A 25,608-nucleotide genomic window follows, 5' to 3' on the forward strand; every position below is an offset into this window, starting at 1 on the left:
TACTTTTCGTAAAAAAAATATGTCATGCATGCAATGCAGAATGTTATCATGTTGATACACATATTTTATTTTTTTTTATAAATTTTTATTAATTGTTTTATTAATCTTTTCATTTAAAACTTTGAAGAAAATGAAAATTTTATTATATTGAAGTTTTTCTATAAATATTCCAATACATTGGTAATATTTTTAAAAAATCTTTCACCTAGGGATTTCTTAAAGCATCTCTACTCGAAATACTTTTAGAATCCCATCATCAGATAAAATTTTCTTTTTTCTTATTTTTATTACTTATTCTTAATTTATTAATTAATTAATTTTATTATTTTATTAAAGAAAAAAAATTTATTATATTGAAAACTTTTTATAAATACTCCAATACACTGATAGTATTTAAAAAAAATCTTCTCACTTAGAGATTTCGTAAGTATCATTACTCGAAATACCTTTGAATCTCATCGTCAGATAAAAATTTCTTTTTTCTTATTTTTTATTAATTTTGTATTACATTTATTTAATTATACTTATCAAAAACTTTTATTATAAATTTTATTATTTATTAATAATAATAATTATTATAAAATAATAAAAATTTATTTTGGTAAATTTAAACATTTTTATATACATAAATATTAATAATAAAATTTAAAATAACAAAAAATTCAAAAAAAAATTTTTTTTTTTTACTTGAGCCAAACCGGTCAACAATCCGGTCAACACGGTCTGGGTCGGTTCGACGATTCGATCTGGTTGGTTCGGGTTTAACAGTTCAATGCCGGTTTGGTTCGATCCGGGTTAGTTTAACTGGACCAGTCAATAGGGCAAAAGGGAGAACGGGTCATCGGGTCGGGTTGCGAGTTGACGCGCGGATCCTCTAAGGTCGAAATGACGTCGTTTTGAAGGCCTATTTAAAGGCCAAATCAGCTTTTTTTTTCAGCCTTCTTCTTCTTTCTCTCTCTTTCTCTCAGATAACTCCCTTTTTCTCTTTAAAACTCAAAATTCGACGACTGCTTTACCGTGTCAACCGCCGTCAGTGGTCATTGATCGTCATCTGTCGATTGTCGAAAAAATCTAAAATCTTCGAAATGAATGTTCCCAGCCTTTTGAGTCTAGATCCGAGCCTAGTTTTACGAAAAAGGGCTCCGAATAGCAGGGATCTGGCCTGAAAGGTTTCGACCAAACTGGTTTTTCTTGTTGTTGTGATTTTTTTTGTTTTCTATAAACTGGCGTTATGGTTCCCATTCCAGGGACTATTGGTTTGCTTGTATTTTGGTGTTTGATTTTTTTATAGAAAGCTTTTTTTATTGGATCTGGCAATGTCTTTTTTTATCTATTTTTTTTTAAGGTTTCTGGGCTTCTCCCCCTTCCTCTCTCTTGTAGGTGTTTTTACAACTCTATTTATAAAGCAAAAAGAAGATCAAAATCTCAAAAAATTTGAGATTTTGATTACCTACGATTGGGAGGCTACCGACTGTCAGAATGGCTGCCAGTGGCTTGCAGGCGATTGTTAGAGCCGTTGTCAGAAAAAAAGAGAAAAAAAAAAGAATAAATAAAATGGTGTCTATAGCTGCCCTTCTTTGCCTATTTCTGAGAATTAAAAATAAGGCAAAGATAAACAGACAACTATTTTATTCAAAAAAAGAGGAAACATTTAGCATAAAACCCTCTTTTTTTTTAAATTTGAAAAACTCATCTAATCAGAGGCTCAACAACTTCAAAAATTCTTGAAAATGCTCATCTCAACAAAGGCTCAACAACTTCAAAAATTCATCTTGAAAAAGCTCCTCTAAGCAGAGACTTTACAACTTTAAAAATTCTTGAAAATGCTCTTCTTAACAGAGACTCAACAACTTTAAAATTCTCATCTTAGAAAAGCTCCTCTAAGCAGAGGCTCAACAACTTTAAAATATCATCTTGAGAAAAAGCTCATCTAAGCAGAGGCTTAACGACTTTAAAAATCTCATATTGAAAAAGCTCATCTAAGTAGAGGCTCCACAACTTTAAAAATTCATATTGAAAAGGCTTATCTAAGCAAAGGCTCCATAACTTTAAAAATTCTTTAAAATGCTCCTCTCAACAGAGGCACAACAACTTTAAAATTTTTATCTTCGAAAAACTCCTCTAAGTAGAGGTTCAACAACTTTAAAATATCATCTTGAGAAAAAAACTCCTCTAAGTAGAGGTTCAACAATTTTAAAAATCTCATCTTGAAAAAGCTCCTATAAGCAGAGGCTCAACAACTTTAAAAATCTATCTTTTCTCGAAATTGATTTTTCATCTTTAAACAAGCAAATTTCTCTCTTTTGACATCTCTTGTTAGATCATTGTCTTCATCCGAATATCAAAATCTTGTTTTTCATTAAGAAATGAAAAGTTTCTGTCTTTATTATAATTGCTCATGGATGCATGTACTGAGTGCTCTAAATGCAATGCATGTAATGCAATCAAAATTATTCATCGTAATATAAAGGTTCTCGGAATCTCTCACTTTTTACCCTACTTTTTTTTATCAAACTTTTCAACAATTGCCTTATAACCAATCCATTCTTAACGGTTGTCCATTGTATTCTTCTCCAACAATATTTTTTTCTTCAAAAGTCTGTAACATCAATGCTTTTTTCATCTTCTTTCATCTGCCTTTGTTAACTTTTAAAAAGTAATACTGAGATCTTTCGTGTTTGTTTTTTTCATCATTTTAAGTTCAAGACAAACAAAATGCAATCACACATTTCTCTCATTCATTTGTAAGGTGAACAAAGATATCAAATGAGGTAATAGAATGGATAGGCATTATTTTCAAATAAGAGCTGGTATATTTCATTATACTAATAATAAGTGCATGGAAACAAAAGTGTTCGAGTTGAAACAAAAGTGCCCAAGTAATGATCATAAGATAATCATGAACAAAATATTCCCAGATTCATTTTCTAAAACTAAATTATATGACTTTCTTGATTCTTCAGAACTTATCAAACTACACTTGCCTTTTTTGCAAGGTCATCTTTCTATAATGCTTCCCCTTTACATCTAAGTCGCATTTCCAGGTTTTCAGCTTAGATAAGCCATCATTTTTTCATTTATTTTTTTACTTTTTTTTAAGTAAAATATTTCTTTACAGCATCTGAATTTATCAGAGTAGGTAAATCATTTCCGTCCATTTCTGTCAAAATCAATGTCCCACTAGAAAAGGCCATTTTCACCATGTTTGGGCCTCTCCAATTTGGCGTCCATTTCCTTTGATTGTCATGTTGATTTGGAAGGATCCTTTTCAACACTAAGTCTCTTTTCCTAAAGCGACGAGGGTGAATTTTCTTATCATGTGCTCTCGTCATTCTCTTTTGATATAATTGACCATGACAAAGTGCTGTGAGTCTTTTCTCTTCAACAAGGTTCAATTATTCGTAGCGATTCTGAACCTATTCTACTTTCTCTAACTCTACCTCTATCATGACTTTCAGTGAGGGAATTTTCACTTCGATCGATAACACAGCTTCCATTCCATATACCAAAGAGAACGAGGTTGCCCTAATAGATGTTCGAACTGAAGTTCTATAAGTATACAAAGTAAAAGGTAACTTCTTATGCCAATCTTTGTAAGTATCAATCATTTTTTCCATGATTCTTTTGATATTCTTGTTCGCAGCCTCCACAACCCCATTCGTTTTCGGACGATATGGTGCAAAATTACGATAACAAATCTTGAACTGAGTGCATACTTCATTCATCATTTTACTATTTAAATTTTTGGTATTATTAGAAATAATTGTTTCTAAAAGCCTATATCTGCATATTATCTCTTTTTTTAGGAATTTACATACTACAGATCGGGTGACACTAGCATACGATGTGGCTTCTACCCACTTTGTGAAGTAATCAATCATCACAAAGATGAATCTATATCCATTCAAAGCTTTTGGGGTGATGGACCAATGACATCTATAACTCACATAGAGAATGACCATGGAATAGCCATAATGTGTAATGCTGATAGTGGAACATGAATCTTGTCAACATAAATTTGACACTTATGGCATCTCTTAGCATAATCAATACAATCACCTTCTATTGTCAACTAATAATAGCCAGCTCTCATGATTTGTCTAGCCATCATACGATCATTTGCATGTGCCCCATAGACTCTATTATGTACTTCTTCAATAATTCTCTTTACTTCAGCTGCATTTACATATATTAAGAGTACTTAATCTTGATCACTTTTGTAGAGGACATCTCCATCCAAGAAAAAACTCATAGCGAACCTTCTAATAATCCTTTTATCATTTTTTATAGCATGCTTCGGGTATTGCTGACTTTTAATATATTGCATAATATCATGATACCATGGCCTCCCATCATTTCTTCTTTGACATCTGAACAATGTGCTGGTACATCTTTCACATCCAACTTGATGGGTTGGATCTCAGTGTTCACATCTATTTTGATCATTGCAGTTAGAGTAGCTAGTGCATTAGCAATTTGGTTTTTCTCTCTGGGCAGATGCTCAAATTAAATTTCTTCAAATTGCTTAACCAACTCAGAGATGAATTTATGATATCGGATTAACTTGAAATCTCTCATCTCTCATTCACCTTGTAACTGATAAATGACTAGAGCCAAATCTCCAAAAACATTTAACACTTTAATCTTTTTTTCAATTTTAGCTTGTAGACCCATAACACAAGCCTCATATTCAACCCCATTATTTGTGCAATTAAAATTTAACCTGGCTGTGATTGGGTAATAGTGCCCATCAAGAGATAACAAAATTATCCCAATACCATGGCCTAAAACGTTAGCAGCTCCATCAAAATACATTCTCCAAGACTTTACAACATGTTTATTTTCTTCAATGGCCATCATATGTTCATCAAAAAAATCTAATTTCATTGGCTCATAATCTTTGACTTCACGATCAGCAAGAAATTTGGCTATTAAACTTCCTTTAATAGCCTTTTAAGTCACATAAACAATATCATACTCTGAAAGTATAACTTGTCACCGTGCTATTCTCCTTGTCAATGAAGGCTTCTCAAAGATATACTTAATAGGATCTAACTTGGCTATGAGCCAAATGGTATGATAAAGCATGTATTGTCGGAGCATTCAAGTTGTCCAGGCCAATGCATAACATATCTTCTCTAATGGTGAATACTTTGACTCATAATCAGTGAATTTTTTACTTAAGTAGTAGATTACTTGTTCTTTCTTATTGGTTTCATCTCTTTGCCTCAACACACATCCTATTGAATTTTTATGCACTATTAAGTATAAAATCAAAGGTTTCCCTTGAATGGGCGGCACCAACACGGACGGATTCGATAAGTATTCTTTAATTTTGTCAAAAGCTTTTTGACATTTGTCATTCCATTCTTTTGGATCATGTTTTCGAATAAGCTTGAAAATAGGATCGCACCTGTAAGTGAGTTGAGATATGAAGCGAGCAATATAATTCAATCTTCCCATAAAGTTTCGTACCTCTTTCGAAGTACAGGGAAGGGATAAATTCTAAATAGCCTATATCTTTTCTGAATCAACTTTGATTCCTCTTTTACTGACCACAAAACCTAATAATTTTTTTGATTTAGCACCAAATGTACATTTGGTATGATTTAATTTCAACTAAAATCCTCTTAACCTATCAAACAGCTTTTTGAGATTGACTACATGATCCTTTTTTTCATGAGATTTTACGATCATATCATCCACATACACTTCTATTTTTTTATGCATCAGGTCATGAAAAATAGTCACCATTGCTCTTTGATAAGTGGCACTAGCATTTTTTAACCCAAAAGGCATGACTTTGTAACAGAATATCCCCCACATAGTCTCAAATGTGATTTTCTCCATATCATCCTGAGCTATCTTGATCTGATTATAGCCTGAGAAGCCATCCATAAAAGAAAATGTAGAGTGCCTAGCAGTATTATCCACTAGAATATTGACATAGGGTAAAGAAAAATTATCCTTTGGACTTGTCCTATTCAGATCTCGATAGTCGATACACATTCTCACTTTTTCATCTTTCTTGGGAATTGGCACTATGTTGGCTACCTATTCAGGATATTTTGCCACCTTCAAAAATCTTGCATCAAATTGTTTTTTTCACTTCTTCCTTAATTTTTAGTAGCATCTTCGACTTCATACGCCTTAGCTTTTGTTACATTGGCTTACATTTCGGTTTCAAAAGCAATTTATGCTCAACAATATTAGTGTTAAGTTCTGTCATATTCTGGTAAGACCATGCGAACACATCTATATATTCTCGGAGTAGCTCTTCTAGCTTTTACCTTTTAACCGATAAAAGGGATGTACCAACTTTGACTTTTCTTTTATTTTCATCATCCCTCAAATTCACTAATTCAATAATTTCTTGGTGGGGTTCAATTGGCTTATTTTTATGTTCTATTAATTTTAACAAATCAGGAGGCAGTGTGTAATTATCTGAATCTTTTTCATTATCAAGTTCGTCAACATGAATTAAGTTTTCAAAATCGAATCCAAGATTATTGTCATGATTATCCTCGTGTTCATTATTTGAGGCCTTGCAAATGGTAAAATGAAGAAAACATTGGCATAAAAAAAAATAAAATGGCAAGAAAATGATTAAGGCAAAAAGGGAAATGATTCGAAAGAATAAAAGTGAAAGTGAATAAGAGAAATGTAGACGCATTTTCCAAGCTTTTTATTAAAATGACAAACATAAACATGTCACAAAAGTTCTCCTAATGCTCATAGAAAGTAATTAGGGATTTAAAGTTCCACGGTACATTACTTTTTCAAAGTTTTAAAGACAACAAGCAGCTCTATAACTTTTCAATTATCCAACTCAAAATCTGGAAGACAAGGATACACGAACAGCTCTTCACTTTGACTCTTCTTTTCTCCATCATCCACCGTTTGAATGGCCAGCTCTGAAAATTCTTTCATGAATCCTGCACTTAGAGCTCCAGATAAATCTAGATAAATATATCTTCCCGAACAAAAAGAATCATAAAGGTATGGAATGATCATAGGCTCTGACTCTGACTCATATCCCTCAAGATTAGCTATCCTATTATCTTTTTTTTCATTCATCATTTTCATTCTGTCCCCTTTTTTTGGTTTATATCCCAAGCCGAATCTATTTTTCTTTTCATATATGGTCGATGGCTTCGTGATTCCTTGTAGATTCTTTCTAAGTTCGACTTCAAGTCATCATCCCATCTTGGTAAGCTGTTTGACTACCATTTTAGTTGTCGTAGACAAGTGTGGCAAATGCAATTTAGATCTTTCAGCCACATATGTTGCATTGACAATTTTGAAGGATCTATAAGAGCATTCTAGTGCTTCATCTGTTAATTCCACATAAAGAGTATTTATCGGTTGAGTTACCAATAAATCTTTTTCTCTTGCCACACATGTTAGCTTTTTTTCAACAATGAATTTAACTTTCTAATGTAATGAGGATGGAACAACACCTGCTCTATGGATCCACAGCTTACCCAATAAGCAACTATATGAAAGAGAGATGTCCATAACTTGAAATTTCACATTGAAAGTGTACGGGCCAATTTGTAATGGTATTTCTATGTTTCCCAGCACCTCTCTTCTGGTTCCATCAATGACTCTCACTATCATATGACTAGGCTTCATATAAGATCCATCAACAAAGAGTTTCACCAGAGTAGTCACAGGTATAACATTGATGGATGAGCCATTATCGATCAAAACCTTAGCCATTATATGACTCTTACACTATTGAAATCAACGATTGAAATAGAAAAGATATTTAGGTTAACAATGAATCCTAAACCCAAATGTTGTCTAGGTGATTAGGGTTAACAACAATCTGCTCCAGGTTTGGGGTTTTTTTTTTTTCATTTAGGTTTTTTTTTTTATCAATAACTTTTCATTTGATAATTTTTTTTAATCGAATACTTAAAAAAAATTCAAATCAGCATTAAAGTGTTAGATTAGTTGGCTTTTAATATTTTTATGTGTTATTACTGCATTTATCATTCACATCACAGTTTTCATTGAAAAAATCCTACATTAGTGCAAGTTAATAACATTTAATCCTTATTTATACGAATTAAAATATTTAGTTCTGAATTACGCCAACTATCCAAACATTTAATCTCAAATTGAGCATTTAGTTTTTAGATGTACATCGTGTATACTATAGGATCAAGCACTATTTTTTTTTTTTCGAAAATGCAAATACCAAACATTTTTTTATAATTTTCATTTTTGAAAATTATATTTTATTTTTGTGTATCAAACATGTTTTTTAAAATTAAAAAAATATAAAAAATATTTTCTAAAACCAAACGATTTTTTCAAATCTATTTTTTTCTTGATCATAGTGTAAATATATCATCCCAAAATCATAGTTTTTGAATTTGATCATTAAAGTTCGGCAAACTAAGAAACAAGCAAAGGAAGTAGTAAGCAAATATAGCTCAATCTTCTAAAGTGCATAATCGTATACAGAATAAAAGCCATATTTAATCAACCTTTTTCGGTTCATGAATCCCAAAATAAACATGAAAGTGAAGAGTTTTTTTCAATGCACACATTACACATATGTATCCAATACCAAAGAAACTAAATTTGAAACTTGAAAATTAAATTAATTGGTTGATGCAACCACCCTTAGAAAACGGTATCCGATGACTTTAAATTCAAATCTCAGCACTTGCAAGCTTTTCCTCATCTCTAGACCATGATTACCTTTGTAAAAAAAATAAAATAATAATTTTGATTCTAATTAATGACAGCAACAGACTACGATATTTAACAATGTAAAAAATTTAAAAGGAATTGTTGGTACTAAAGCTCTGATGAACCACCAATCAATTGAAAACAACCAAAAACAATGTGACAAATTACCTCCATGTAGGACTCTGGATGCTGAAATGCAGCGGTTTTGCCGACTTGTTTGCTGGTTTGATCATGCTTTGCCTAACAAAGCAAAGTTGGAAAACTTCCGCTTCAGCATTTATATTCTCAAGTCAGACTTCAATTGTTGGAAGATTAGTATCAACTGTCTTTTCTTTTTCTTCTCTTATGAGTTTGAAAATAAACAAAACCCAATTGAAAAGTTAAAGCTCACAAAAGAAATCACAATCAGATGAACTTACTAGCATGAAAAATTAAGCATGGTGTAAGTAATTACCCATAACTAAACAAGTTTGTTTTTGCTAAAAGTTTGTTCTGGTTAAGGAAGAAACCATAACTAACTAAAACTCGTAACCATAAGCAATGTAATTTTTTGTATTTGAGATTGTCTTTGAACCCACCATTAAAATTAAGAGTCCAACATTTCATTAATTTAGGTTTTAGCTAAACTTATTTCGTATACCATATATTTTTATGCACTGAAAACTTAAGAAAGTGCTGCTATTCAAAATTTTGGTTCCACATTGGTCACCTTTAACTGCAATGAATAATGTGTAGCTATATTTTGCCAGTTTATGCAGCATTTACAGCTATTTTTAATTCATCAAAATGATGTAAAAAATTGTATGGTGTAATCAAATCTATATAAGAGTGGCTAAAAGTGTAGAAATTAAGAACGTAGCTAGAAAGACTTTTAACAACACCATTGGGAAAAATGCAAAGTCAAAATCGTCGTAGTAATGTAAGAAGAAACTTTATAAATTATTAAAGTCACCTGTTGTGGATCGCGGTTTCAGTGACAGTTTTGAAATATGATAGTAGAAATGTGTTGGAAATTGCAGAAATCTTCTCCTCCTTGCACCAATCTATCTTTAAACGCTCTGGGCATCTTTTCCATCTTGACCTCTTGAAGGGTTTTGACGAGCTTCAATCCAACTGGAAGCATCTTCAAACTTCTGCAATCGACAATCTCCAAGTTGCGTAGTTTGGGCATGGCATTTTCATCCACCCTCCACTCTTCTAGATTAGAATTTTCAATGAGTTTTAGGGAAATCAGTTGAGCAAAACCTTCAGAAGAACAGACAATTTCCTTTCCAGCGAATGCTTTGTGCAATCCTAGAACCCTCAAGTTGGGTAGTTTCTCTAGTGTTGGCATTGGATCTCTATCAAGTTCAGACTCATTCAAGTACAAGTAAGTGACCTTGGAGGGAAACTGGTGGTAACCTGGCAGCTCCCTCATTGCTGTAGTTAGACTCAACTCAAGAATATCTACACAGTTTGAGAGTAGAAGCATTAAATGTTTTGGATCTATTGGGTCTTGACTCCAAATATACAGGGATCGAAGATGTTCACTGGTAACAATCCGAGGATTCGAATCCAAGATTTCCTCAATATCTTCAAGAATGAAGTGCCTGGATATCCTCAACTCTCTAAGATTTGTCAGGCTACAAAGATCTCCCATATAACAATTCTTGGTGTTGAAATTCACAAGCGTTTGTAGGTTCCTCAAATCGTTCAGCTTCAACTTGGTCTTATCATTACATTTCTTCGGGAGATACAAATGTCTTAAACTTTTCAGCTTCCATATAACATCAGGTAGATGAACAGCAAACTTCTCATCAATTTCCAAATTCAATGTTTGCAAGAGCGTCAACTTGCCTAAAGTTGAAGGTAGCCTTGAGACGTAAGAAGCGTTCCGGAGACTTAAATATCTCAAGTGGATGAGCTTACCTATATCACTTTGTAATTCCCCTCCTACATAAATTTCAGACCCTTCAAATTCCAGGACTCTGAGCAACTTAAAATTGTTGCTCAAGTATCTCCATGTCCTCTGAAATTTACGGATAACTCGCCGTAATAGCAAAAGTGTCGAAAGCCAAGGCTTATCTTTGGTTGCGTAAATTTCATTAGATTGGTGGAGAGATCTATAAATTAACTTATCCGTAAACATCACATCGAAAAAAAAGAGAGACCTGAGATCACGAAGTTTGTCAATCCCTCTCATATCACCGGATTCATGTATGGCAAGTCTTCCGATTGAGAAAAGAGGGTAGCCAACTTGAGTTGTATCAACAATGTCAACAAAATTCTGTTCTCTGGCTTTTGCCAAGCACATATCTCTTATCATATCATGCACATAGCATGTTCTGATCTTTAAACTTGCATCTAGTTGTCCGACTTGCATCATGCGTCTTTCGACAAGCTCCATTAAGTAGTATTCTGCGATTTCTTCTATCCATATTTCCCTTCTATTTTCAATTTCCACCAATGGAAATGGAATAATATTTTCTGCAACCCACAATTGAATCAATTTAACCGTAGATATTTCGTAGCCATCCGGAAAGAGACTTAAATATAGGAAGCATGGCTTTAAATAGGATGGCAAAACGTCATAGCTTAAGGCTAACAGGTTCGACAGCACTCCATAGCCTCCGCACCGCAAAATTCGACACAACCTCAAGCTTTCTTCTTCCGACAACGTTGTAGCGATAGTCCCTCCCAACACAACAATGGCTAATGGCAATCCTTCGCATCGATTAACCATTTCTTCCACCTCTTCGTCCCCACTTCTATAACCTGTAACTTGAAATATAAAATAATTAGTAAAATAGTGAGCTGCGGACTCAGAATCAGAGGTGTTCTCATAGGTTAAGCGAGTTAACATTGGATAATAATTTATATACTTGTTTTACTTCATCTGATATTTCAGGTTCAAAATTTTTTCAAAACCCAATTCATATTAAAATAATAAAATTCAAGTTTATCTATTAAGTTCAATTTATATAATAAAAAAAATATTTTTTAAAAAAATAATATTAAAATAAAAATTTACACATATATTTATATAATTATAATAATTTAATTATATTTAAATTATTTGAATCGGACCTAGCCAAACTTGAGCTCTAATTCTTATGTCTAAGATCCAATCTAAAATTTAAATTGACCTAAAAATTTTGTCCAAATCTATTTAATAACTCTTAAATTTTTATTCAAATTATCTCAAATTTTAGATAATTTTTCTAACTCAAATGGATAGCTCGACCCTTGAGTGAATATACTTACAATTAAAAGTAGCTTTATGTTGCTAATTTTGAGTTATTATTATTGGCTTGTTACCCTACTTATTTAGTGATATTTTTTAAAAATATTGATTAAAAATAATTTTTAATTGACTAATAATTAAACAGAGTAATTTTAAATTAAAGAACAAGATTACTAGTAATAGTAATAATAATAAATAAAATATTATTATTTTAAAATATTGGTTTGGTTATAATTTTATATTCATGTGTTGTTGTGAAAGTAAAATTTTTTATTTAAATAAATTTTAATTTTTGAAAATATTTAGTTTTTGTATATTTTTATATATGTTAATATGAATATAATAATATATTTTTTAATTATAAAAATTAAATATATTAAAAGTAATTAATCATAAACTATACGCAATCTAAATGTATTCCTAAGTGTAATTGATAATTAGATATACATTTATTTTTTAAATATTTATATTATATTAAATAACTTAAGATATAATAAATCTATAACTTTACTTTCATTATTTTTATTATTCTTAACTTTTAAAGCAATTTACTCAATTAATAATTTTATTTTTATAATTTTTATTACTTTTACTTTCTGAAATTGTTTCACAAACTTCATATATGCACACAAATTAAAAATAAAATAAAATAATTAAAGAATGGGTACCTTAAGGACAATTGGATTTTACATAAAGAACTTAGGTTGGGAATACACGTTTTCAACCCAAAAACATTTATAAATCTAAGATCTTATCGATGTAGGATTCGTAATATTCTCACCCATCCAATTGTACAACATCTTCATTGCATTGACACTTTCATTCAGAACCCATCTTGATATGTCTCATGGCCTCTAGCCTTCATATCAATGAAGAGTGGATGATGAGTGAACCGATGTTAAAAGTTAAGGGCCCCCCAAAATTTTGATAGCCTTATTTATATATATATATATATATATATATATATATATTAAATTTAAATGGGCTCATTCTCAATTAAAACTATTAATTTTATTTTGCTTTTATAATTTAATTTTATGCATTCTAGTTTAAGAGAGTTAGAATCTATTCCTATTTCATTATTTATTATATTTACCAATCACTACTTACAAATCTATAAAATCAAAAAATTTGTCACAAGTTTAAAATCACAATTATTTGAACAAAACAAAGATCAAATTAATTTTTACATTCTTAACAAGACTCCAAATTTATAATCATTTACCAAACGTGTTTTTTTTTCTTTTTTCTTTCTTATAACTTATTACAATTTTTCATCTCCATATAAATTTTTACTTCAAATTTTACTCTTTATCTCTCTTTCATGTTATCCTGCAATCTTTTCTTAAGGAAAAAAAAAAGATTAAAACCATTTTAGAGAAGATTTTATCATAATTTTATATCTCAAAATTTTAACTTCATTCTTTTAAAAGTATATTTATTTTTCTTATTTTGATAAAAAGATATTGTTTAACAATTGATTTATTTATATTTTATATTTTAATTTTAAATTGTCAAAAAATAAAATAGTTCTACAATTCATTGAAATTTTGTATAAATTTTGTATAATTAGTATTTCTACTATTAATACAAAAGTGTTGGTATTCCTTAATTTTGAATGTTCTAATTTTATTTTATAATTTTATTAGCTTGTTATTGTTTATAAAATATAATATAATATTACTTAGCCCTTCTAAAATTAAGTGTCAAGATCTTTCACAGGTTTGGATCTACTCTGATATCACTTAGTTCAAACCTCCCTCAACCCTAATATCTGCAATAGGGTTCTCACATCAATAAAGAGTTAGGTCTATTCTGATATCATTTATCACGGATTTATTTTTTAACCCCTTAAATATGATTATTAAGTGATGGAACATCAATGGAGGGTTGAGTCTACTCTGAAACCATTTATCACAAGTACATTTTTCAACTCAATAGACATAAGTATTAGGTGTTGGAAAACCCATGATTTTGAGCCTACCTCGATTTTGATATCTCTCATAGGAGCTCGATTTAGCAAAGAGCCTATTTATCATCGCCCATAATTTCAACCAAAAAGATATGCCTATTAACTCATTATTTATAAGTGCAAGACCACATTTTTCTCCTATTGACATGAGATTCATGATGCCTGCACCTTTTCAATTTTTTTTTTTCATTTTCTCTCTCTATTGCCACCCGTCATTCTCTCTCTAAATAAAACTCCTATATTTTCTTTGATTTCTCTTTTATCATTGTTCTTGCTTTCAGTTATGACCTATCAACGAATAGTTTTCTTTATTTCTTCTTTCGCTTAGCTTCCACTAATAATTTTTCCCTAAACTTCTCTTTCGATTTTTTTTTAATTGAACCCAAAAAATTCAAAACAAGCCCACGAAAAATCTCGTGAGTCTTAGTAATCTTAATACATTTTTTAGTATATATTCTTAAAATTTTTTATATTTTCTAGAAGTTTAAAACGAAAGAAGAATGGTTTTTGAAAATCTCAATTCTAAGGTTTTTTTTATATGGTGGCTTGTATTGGTTTACGATGGTTAAAAATTTTTCTAGAATAAAAAAACTTCCCCACCTAAAGTTTTATAATTTTATAATTTTATTTTTTATTCTTTTTGTACAAATAATTTTTTTTTTGGAAAAAAAGTATTTAAAATTCTAGATTTGGTGGATTTTTCTTACCATTTTTTTAATTGTTTGGTTTATTTTATCTGAATTTCACATATTTTTGGTTATTTTGTTTGAATTTTTATTAAACTTTTTTGTTTGTGCTTCTTTTTCATTTCCTCTTGAAATCATTCTTACGTTGTTTTAAGTTTTTAATTTAAAGGAAATAAAATAAAAAGAGAGATGGGTTAAAGTGGCGAGATTTTAACATGCCAAATGTATTGGATTTTTTTTATTTTTTAATTTCCAAAATTCATGTCAACATAAAATTATTCGTTATTTTCATACTAGCTTGTGATTTATATGATGCATAGATTAGTTTTACTTATATAAATATGTATAAATATAAATAAATTAGCATTTTTTAAAAAATTATATTCAAATGTTCAAAATTTATGACACATGTAAAAATTTATATATCTAACATACATGTTATAAGAAAAAAGAAACTTTTTGAATAAAGTGGCAAAGTTTTAAATATATAATAAACAATATTATTTCGATAGAAGCAAATAATAAAATAAGTAAAAGTTTTTATTGAGTAAAATTAAATTTTTTCAATTTCCACCATCTTTATCTATAGTAATATTTATACACTAACAATTTTATATCAAATATAGATAAATTATTTGTATTTCAAAAACTATGAATTTTCAATCTTTTTATGCTTCCGTCTCTTTTATATAAACTATGAATTAATATATTCAAATAATGTAAGTGGATTTTATTGTCCTAATATATATATATATATATATATATATACCCACAAACTTTATTTATTTAAATTTATATGAATATTGATTTAAACAGTATATAATTTTTTATGGTTCTTAAGATTTAGAGATTTAATTTTTTAAAATTATTTGAATTTTGTATTTCATATAAATGAATAAGAGTGAGGTATGAGATATGTTTTTTCAGGTTTAAATTAGGATAAAACTTATATGCATTGAAATACTTAGATAAAGGTAAATTTTGAAACTTTAAAATTTTTAAAAATTAAATAATTAATTAAATAAAATTATTTAGAACTATCCTACGTGTCAATAATATAAGATGTTCACTTAAACGTCTACATAAGTAAATTTTATCAGATTTTTATGTATATTATAATATAATATGATATAATATATATATATATATATATATATATATATATATTAGATGTTTACCATGCAATCAACCCTTGATCTAAGGATTACAAGTTAGTTCCAACCGTGTTTCATGTGAGTAAAGTTAACGGTGACTTGATTTAAATAAGATAAAGCACATAATGGATAAAAGATTTGGATAAATTTAATTTATACAATTTTGAAACATTGAATCATTGATTGGATTGTAATTTGAAACATTGAAAATTTGATTAGATAAAATTATTTGGTAAATAATTTAAATTTAATAATTATTTATTGGATCTTATATGTCAAAAATTTAGATTCCTATATATGTATTCAAATGACATACTTTATCAGATATTCATATATTTTATAATATGATATATAAATATATATATATATATATATATATATATAAGATTAGATAGATGTATGCCATGTAATCACCCCTTCAGAGGATTACAAGTTAGCTCCAACCGTGTTTCATGTGAGTAAAGTTAACGGTGGCTTTATTTAAATAAGGCAAAGCACATAATGGATAAAAGATTGGGATAAACTTACTCTATGATTTTGAAACATTGAATAATTGATTGGATTGTAATTTGAAACATTGAAAAATTGATTAGATAGGATTATTTGATAAATAACTTAAATTTAATAATTATTTATTGGGTCTTATATGTAGGGATGGCATCGGGTCAGGTTCGGGGCGGGTTTTACTCGCCCCGAACCCGACCTGACTTTATGCTTTAGCATATCCGAACCCGATTCTACCCGATTTTTTTATACTCGAATTCGATCCGACCCGATACTATGTAAATCGTACCCGACTCAAAATTAATAAAATATTATTTTTTAAAATATAAAATATTATTTTTTAAAATATAAAATATTATTTTTTAAATATAAATATTTAAAAATATCATTATATAAATATATATAATTAATTAATTAATTAAAAAATAATTTTTTATATAATGTCGGATCGAATTTTAGGCGTACCCGAACCCGACCCGACCCCGATTATTCCCTAACTATACCCGACCTTACTCGACCCGAAAACCGAAATTCAAAAAAAAAAAAAACCCGACCTTATGGGATCGAGTCGGGCCGGAACCCGTCGGGGACGGGGTTGATTGCCGTCCCTACTTATATGTCAAAATTGTAAATTATCCATGTAGGTATTTATGAACACCTTATTAGATATTCATATACTTTGCAATATGATATATTTATATATAGATATTTATAATTTAATTCTTGTACCGAATATTTGAGAGAGAAAAAAAATAAAATAGTAAATAAGGTCAATAGGCATCGTTAACTTTACTGACATCATACATGGTTGGAGCTGACTTGTAATCCTTAGATGAAGGGGTGACTGCATGCCACACACACACACATATATATATATATATATATATGTATGTATGTATGTATGTATATATATATGTATGTATGTATGTAAAAATAAGAGAATAAGAATTCAAACTTTTATCCTAATCTTTTTGAATATTAATTGTTAAAAGAAAATTTATAATAAGTGTTATTGTCAATAAAAGTAATTTATCATCAACATGAAATGAGAAATTTTAAATTTTCAAAAAGAAAAGTGAAGCATCTTCTAAGCAAGGACTATGATGAAGCCCAAAATTTATGTTGGGTTAATATTATGAATGTTTCTTAAATTATAATGAAATATTTAATGTGATACTTAAATTTTAAAAATCTTTAACTAATAATTAAACTATAAATTTGGTAACTAGTATTTGTAATGTATTTTGTCCATCACATGTTATTATTTGAAATTAGTTACGTTAAAAATGAGTATCATATTAATTAACAAATTTATAGTTCAGATATCATATTAAAAATTTTTAAAATTGATATATCATATTAAATATTTTATTATAATTTACAGATTATTCGTGATATTAACTCGTATATTTAATGTAGAATTTAATCGTTACTAACTTTCAAGCTTCTTAAAATTGTTTTAACAGTTTGTGTGTTTTGTCTTCGAATATATATATGTATATATATATATATATATATATATATATATATATATATATATATATATATATACTAGTAACTATGAGATGGAGCGAGATATTTACCTGTGAATTGTCTTTGAGGAAATGCAATCCTTCGGAACAATTTCAGACTGTTGTCCTCATTTAATGGCTGCAATTCATGTAGGTAACATTTTGGATCTGCGTTCAGAGCTACCTCTTGGTTGCGGCAAGTAATCAAAATCTTGCTGCTTGTTTCCTGCAGGTTCCTCGGTAGCGCAGCTTTTATACTATCCCAAGCCTGGATGCTCGGAATGTCGTCAAGTATCACCAAACATTTATGTTCTTTCAAGAATTTAAACAACTTCTCTGCAACTTGTTCATCCCGCTTATTCCTATCATCCTCATCAAAAACGTTGAGGCTAATTAGAATTCTTTGCCACACATTTCTTCTCTGGCAGTTTTGAGAAACATATGCCCAAGCGAAGCAATCAAAATGATTTCTAACTTGGCTATGATGGTGTAGCATCTTGGCCATAGTTGTCTTTCCAGAACCGCCTTTACCCCATATGGAAACAACTCGGAAATGACTTTTATCATCCACTAAATCTGACACTAATTCCATAATGTTAGCGTCAAACCCCACAACATTATCTTCAAGAAAATGAGGGTGACGATTAGAGCTAGAGTGAGACCGCCTTAACTTTTCCAAGTGATCTAAATTGCTCCGGTCCCGTAAATGTCTTTCCAAGTTGATGATTTCGCTCGTGACTTCCTGTATCACCATCCATGCTTCTCTCAGGAAGCAAGCAGATCTTTTGATGACGTTTGAAATACCTTGTTTCCTTTTGGGTAAAGTTTTGAGAACCAAAGCCTCAATGACATCCTGAGCTTCATAAGCCAATTCTCCGATTTCAGCCAAGTAGGGACTAGTTAACATCGTATTTTCATCCTGTCTTATATCTTCCAGGAAGATTTTCATCCGCTTGAGCTCTTCTAGCAAAAGATAAACTTCACGAAGCGGATCCCAGTTCCACGATTGTTCTCCTTCAACTATAACCTTTTCAATCCATGCGGCTACGGAGGAGACGGCAGAGTAAGCCATATTTCTCTTCTTTTTCTCTCTACACCCAGGCCAAAATCCTTTTTTCTTAATTCATCGCTCTATGAACTTCCTTTATATCTTGCTGTATTGCTGGAGTTGTAATTAATTCTCGGATTCTTGCCTTGTGCCACAGGTCGAAACAATTCTCTGACAAAAGTGCTACATGCACGGGAATTTAACCCAATTACTTGCTTAGGCAATCCATCTTGGAGAAAACAGCCAATGGAGATTCACGTACCCCTTTACTATACCATTACGATAGGGATCTTTTCGTTAAGAAATAAGGTGAAATACAACAGGCCCAAATTGACAATCTAAAACAGGAAAACATCACGAGAAAATACACGAAAGTAAAATGATTTAAAAATAAAAATAAAAAAACATATATGAATTTGACAAAACAAAAAATATAGATTTTATATTTTTATGTTAATATGAATTATGATGTATAATTTTTGTATAAAATAAAATACAAGTATATGAATTATCAAAATACATGAATTACCAATTCTACCGGCACATAGGTTATCCTCAAACACACACAAACTTTTTCTTGTTCAACATTCCTTTAGCATTTGGAAGTATCCTATTCAAACCAGGAGGCTCCTAAGCAATTGGGTTACCCCCTTTACTCTTATTATTGGCTTCAGTAATCAATGGAAAATTAATAGTATTTCCATAAAAGTGAGAAATAAGGGACAATCTAAATCAGAACCAACACCAGTTTAAAATCTTCCAATGAGAGGAAAAAAATGAATCTTGATCTCACAGATTTGATATCAGGAGAATTATTTCAAAATTTTGATATCATATAATTATAACCATAAAATAATTTTAACTCATAATATTAAACAACTAGAAGTTACTATAAATATTTCAAAGAAAATTACACTCTTCTAAGAGCCAACGTTTTCTTTATCAAATCAAACCATGTAAATTTAGCCATATTTAATTTCGATTAATTAGGTGTCAATTTCAGCTTATGTTTCTAGACAATCTATACATCTATAAATTTTATATCTTATATCTTATATAAGTATATAAAAGCCAAAACTTTTGGCAAAAAAAAGGAAAAAAATCTAAGGTGAATGGACTATTATTTTGACATGTGGATGACCTTAAATAATTTGACATGTATCTTACATTTAATTAATTTTGTTTGATTTCATTTAAATTTTAAAATATTTCAATGCATTGATTATATTTGAATTATTTTTTAAAAAATAAATAAATTTTATTTATTTTTTAATATTATTTACCTTAAATCACCCTCAACTAAATTAATATTAAAGATAATAAAACTTTAATTGCCATCATTATAAGATAATTTTGTGTTCTCTTTTTTCAATTATGTGCTCTCTTTTTTCAATTATAATATTCAACTCTTAAATTACATTTGCATAAAAAAAATCACTTTCTAATCTTATATCTTATATCTTATATAAATATATAAAAGTCAAAACTTTTGGCAAAAAGGAAAAATGTCCAATGTAGATGGCCTATAATATTGATATGTAGACAACCTTTATTAATCATCACATGTCATGTATTAATTATATTTATTCATATTTATTTCTAATTAAATTGATATGAATTGATTGGATTTCTTAAAATTTTTAAAATATTTCAATGCATTAATTATATTTATTTTCTTTTAAATTTTTAATTGACTTACCTTTTATTTCTAATAAAATATCCTAAATTGTAAATCAATGATACATTATAATCAAATAATTTCTTAATGATTCAAAAAATTAATAAACTATATAATTACGGTTATTAAACATTTTTTAATGATTCAAAGAATTTCTATTGAAATCTAATAAGAAATTAAAAATTTAATAACCACTAAAATTATGATCAAGAATTGATTATTTAATCAATTATTTGGTGTATTTATATTTGATTAAATATAATATCCAACTAAATAATGGATGTTACTTATACATAAATATATATATAAATGATATAATGATTTTAGATATTTATATTAGATTAATGATACATTATAATGTTAGAATTTTGTTTTTGTTATAAAATCAAGTATACCTTATAATGTTAGATTTTATATATGCGGGTTGTGATTAATAAGTCATTCATCCTATCTTATCTTATATAAATATATAAAAATCAAAATTTTTGGTGAAAAGAAAAAAATTCAATGTGGATAATCTATTTTTTTTAACATATAGATTGTTTTACTGTGTCCTGCATTTAATTATTTTGATTTGACTTCATATATCTTTTATTAATTTAAAAGATATTTATTTGGCTAAAATAGGTTATTTATTTATTATAAGTATCCAATATTCTTGGCTTTTATAAATGTGTTATAATTAAATTATCTTAAATCATTTCAACCAAATTCAATTCTTATTTTTGAACATCAAACAAGTATATTATAAATAAGAAATATACTTTGAAAGCATTCATTATCTAATGATCGTGATTTTAGTATTTAATTAAGAAATAATCTATGTATTTATTAACCTAAATGAATATATAAGGCATATAATGCTAAAATTTCAAACCTAAAATAAAAGTCTAATTAGTTGGAAACATATTTTCATATTTCTTTCTATATAAGTATTAATTACAATTGGTAAAATTTATTGTCTTATAAGAACTTTTCAAAATATTGTGTAGACTTTTCAAAATAAAAGATATATTACATAAATAATTAATTATCCATTATAATTTTTTGCATAAATTACTCTCAATTTATAAAAGTTTCTCATATTCTTATTGTAAATAGAAAATTCTATATGTTAAAAGTACTAGGAGGTTAGTCTTTAAAAGCCTCCAAATATATTGATCTTATTATGATCAAGAAAATTTTGATCACACAGTTACATGCCTTTTTATGTTGATAAACTTTTCTTTGTCATGTTTGTCGATTGATTTTATTTCTCTTTTATTCACTTTTTTATGCATGTTCGTACTCCATTTATCTATTCATTTTTAATATTAGCTTTTTTTTTTATAGACTTTTGAATGGAATAATTTCATATGTTTTATCTTTTTTTATTTTTTAATTCTTGGAGATTTTGTCAATTTTTTCTTCATGACTAACAATGAATGTGAACAAGGTTAGATTTTTTAGTTAAATTTGGAGTTTGTTAGAATTTAGCAAAAGTTTTTCTCTCTTATTTACCTTTCATTTGCAATTTTATATATGTTTAATATATAATATATAGTTTCAATTCCATTTACCAAAGAATGCAAATTCAATTTGAAGTACTTTGACCTTTGTAAATACAACACACGGATAGACACCATCTATCCAAGGGTTTATTTTTGTTATTACGAGTTTTACATGTCCTGCACCAAAACAAAGGGCAGCAACAAGCAAAAGTTTCCACAAAATTGATTTTAAGTGAAATAAATTTCTATCGTTCGGAATTAAAAATTATTTAATTTTATATAAATATCACTATTAGATGAGATATGATACAAAATATTTTTCTTTATGTTATATAAGTTCATATTAATCTACAATATGTTTATTTTTTTCATTATTTTACATTGAAATTTTATAGTTTTTATATAAAATTTATTAGTTATATTATATATAATTGAGTTTTATATATATATATATATATAATTGTATATCCATGCATGACACAAGTTTAAAACTAATAAATATATAAAAGCCAAAACTTTCGGCAAAAAAAAAAAATCTAAGGTACATGGTCTATTATTTTGATACGTGGATGATCTTAAACAATCTATATGTGTCTTGCATTTAATTAATTTTATTTGATTTCATTTAAATTTTAAAATACTTCAATGCATTGATTTCATTTGAATTATTTTTAAAAAATTAAATTAATTAAATTTATTTTTTATTATTATTTACCTTAAATCACTCTCAATAAAATTAATATTAAAGGTAATAAAACTTTAATTGCTACCATTATAAGATAATTTTGTATTTTTTTTCAATTATAATATTCAACTTTTAAATTACATTTATGTAAAAAAAAAAGCCAAAGTAATAGAAATTATTTTACAATTAAGAGTTGAATATTATAATTGGAAAAAAAAAACACAAAATTATCCTATACTGATAACAATTAAAGTTTTATTACCTTTAATATTAATTTAATTGAGAGTGATTTAAGGTAAATAATAATAGAAAATAAATGTAATTAATTTAATTTTTTAAAAATAATTCAAATATAAACAATACATTGAAATTATTTTAAAATTTAAATAAAATCAAATAAAATTAATTAAATGCAAGACACATTTTGATTATTTAAGATCGACTACATGTTAAAATAATAGACCATCCATCTTAGAATTTTTTTTTTTTTTTTGCAAAAAGTTTTGGCTTTTATACATTTATATAAGATATAAGATTGGAAAGTAGTTTTTTTCTTTTACATAAATGCAATTTAAAAGTTGAATATTATAATTGAAAAAAGAGAATACAAAATTATCCTATAATGATGGCAATTAAAGTTTTATTTATTACCTTTAATATGAATTTAATTGAGAGTGATATAATGTTAATAGTAATAAAAAATAAATGTAATTAATTTAATTTTTTTAAATAATTCAAATATAATCAATGCATTGAAATATTTTAAAATTTAAATAAAATCAAATAAAATTAATTAAATCAAGGTACATGTCGATTGTTTAAGATCATCTATATGTCAAAATAATAGACCATCCACCTTGGATTTTTTCATTTTTTACTAAAAATTTTGACTTTTATATATTTATATAAGATATAAAATTGAAAAGTGATTTTTTTTACACATGTAATTTAAGAGTTGAATATTATAATTGAAAAAAAAAAGAACACAAAATTATCTTATAATGATGGCAATTAAAGTTTTATTATCTTTAATATAAATTTAATTGAGAGTGATTTAAAATAAATAATAATAGAAAATAAAAGTAATTAATTTAATTTTTTTAAAATAATTCAAATATAATCAATACATTGAAATATTTTAAAATTAAATAAAATCAAATAAAATTAATTAAATGCAAGACATATGTTGATTGTTTAAAATTGTCCACATGTCAAAATAATAAACCATCCACCTTGGATTTTTTTTCTTTTTTACTAAAAATTTTGACTTTTATATATTTATATAAGATATAAAATTGAAAAGTGATTTTTTTTACACATGTAATTTAAGAGTTGAATATTATAATTAAAAAAAGAAAACACAAAATTATCTTATAATGATGACAATTAAAGTTTTATTACCTTTAATATGAATTTAATTGAGAGTGATTTAAAGTAAATAATAATAAAAAATAAACGTAATTAATTTAATTTTTTAAAAATAATTCAAATATAATCAATACATTCAAATATTTTAAAATTTAAATAAAATCAAATAAAATTAATTAAATGCAAGACATATGTCAATTGTTTAAAATTGTCCACATGTCAAAATAATAGATCATCCAACCAAGATTTTTTCCTTTTTTGTCAAAAACTTTGACTTTTATATATTTATATAAAATGTAATTTAAGAGTTGAATATTTTAATTAAAAAAAAAAAGAACATAAAATTATCTTATAATGATGGAAATTAAAGTTTTATTACCTTTAATATGAATTTAATTAAGAGTGATTTAAGATAAACAATAATAAAAAATAAATGTAATTAATTTAATTTTTTAAAAACAATTCAAATATAATCAATATGTTGAAATATTTTAAAATTTAAATGAAATTAAATAAAATTAATTAAATCTAAGACACATGTCAATTGTTTAAGATCATCCACATGTCAAAATAATAGACCATCCACCTTGGATTTTTTTTTTTTGCCAAAAGATTTGGCTTTTATATATTTATATAATATTAAAATTGGTATAATTTATTGTCTTACAAGAATTTTTTAAAATATTAAATGTAAACTTTTCAAAATAAAGGATATATTACATAAATAATTAATAACCCATTATAATTTTTTTTGCATAAATTACTCTTAATTTATAAAAATCTCTCATATTCGTATTATAAATAGAGAATCTTGTATGCTAAATTACTAAGTTACTCTTCATAACCCTTTAAATTTATCGATTTCATTATGATCAAGAAAATTTTGATCACCAAGTTACATGGTTTTTTATGTTCATAAACTTTTTTTCTTTATCTTGTTTGTCGGTTGATTTTATTTTTCTTTTATTCACTTTTTTATGCATGTTCATACTCTATTTATCTATTCATTTTCAAAATTAACCCTTTTTTTTATTTTTTTACTTTTGAATGAAATAGTTTCATATGTTTTTTATTTTTAGTTTTTAGTTTGTCAGATTTTTCTTCATGACTAATGATAGATAATTTTTACTTTTTAATTATTTATTAATTTATTTATTAATACTTAACTAAATTTATTCATTAAATATTCTAATTATGATTTTTAACTTTATTTTTTTATGAGTTACTTTTATTTATTACTTTAATTTTCACTAATAATATGCATTAAAATTAATTTTAAATTTGAGTTTGAAAATCAACTTAATAAACAATTATTATGAAATATATATAATCTAGTAGGTCTGGTAATTTTAAATACGACTTGATAAAACAATACTAAAACAAAGAAAAAAATAAAATAAAAAAGTGACACTGTTTAAGATTTTAGTAAAACCATATATAAGTTTAGCAAAAAATATATTTTGTATTTGACATGTTCACATGAATTATAATACAATAATTTTCATGTGTTTACACATAATATTTGACAAAAAATAAACAAATACGAATACACATTTTCATGTCTTTGTACATCACACCAAGAA

The 25,608-nt window shown here is 27.2% G+C and overlaps 1 protein-coding gene across 1 annotated transcript; it reads right to left on the minus strand.

The window, feature by feature from the left end:
• Positions 1-6,816: 6,816 nt before the first annotated feature.
• On the minus strand, positions 6,817-18,907 carry LOC111293373 (putative disease resistance protein At1g50180). Its single transcript, XM_089766267.1, has 5 exons — positions 17,829-18,907; positions 9,746-11,499; positions 8,875-8,946; positions 7,485-7,629; positions 6,817-6,959 (listed from the first exon to the last, which is right to left on the minus strand). The coding sequence occupies exons 1-5, from the start codon at positions 18,826-18,828 to the stop codon at positions 6,817-6,819; spliced, it is 3,114 nt and encodes a 1,037-aa protein (XP_089622393.1). The 5' UTR covers positions 18,829-18,907.
• Positions 18,908-25,608: the final 6,701 nt, after the last annotated feature.

Source organism: Durio zibethinus, chromosome 10, assembly GCF_047325235.1.
Source record: "Durio zibethinus cultivar Kanyao isolate XHJ-2024 chromosome 10, ASM4732523v1, whole genome shotgun sequence".
Classification (NCBI taxonomy): domain Eukaryota; kingdom Viridiplantae; phylum Streptophyta; class Magnoliopsida; order Malvales; family Malvaceae; genus Durio; species Durio zibethinus.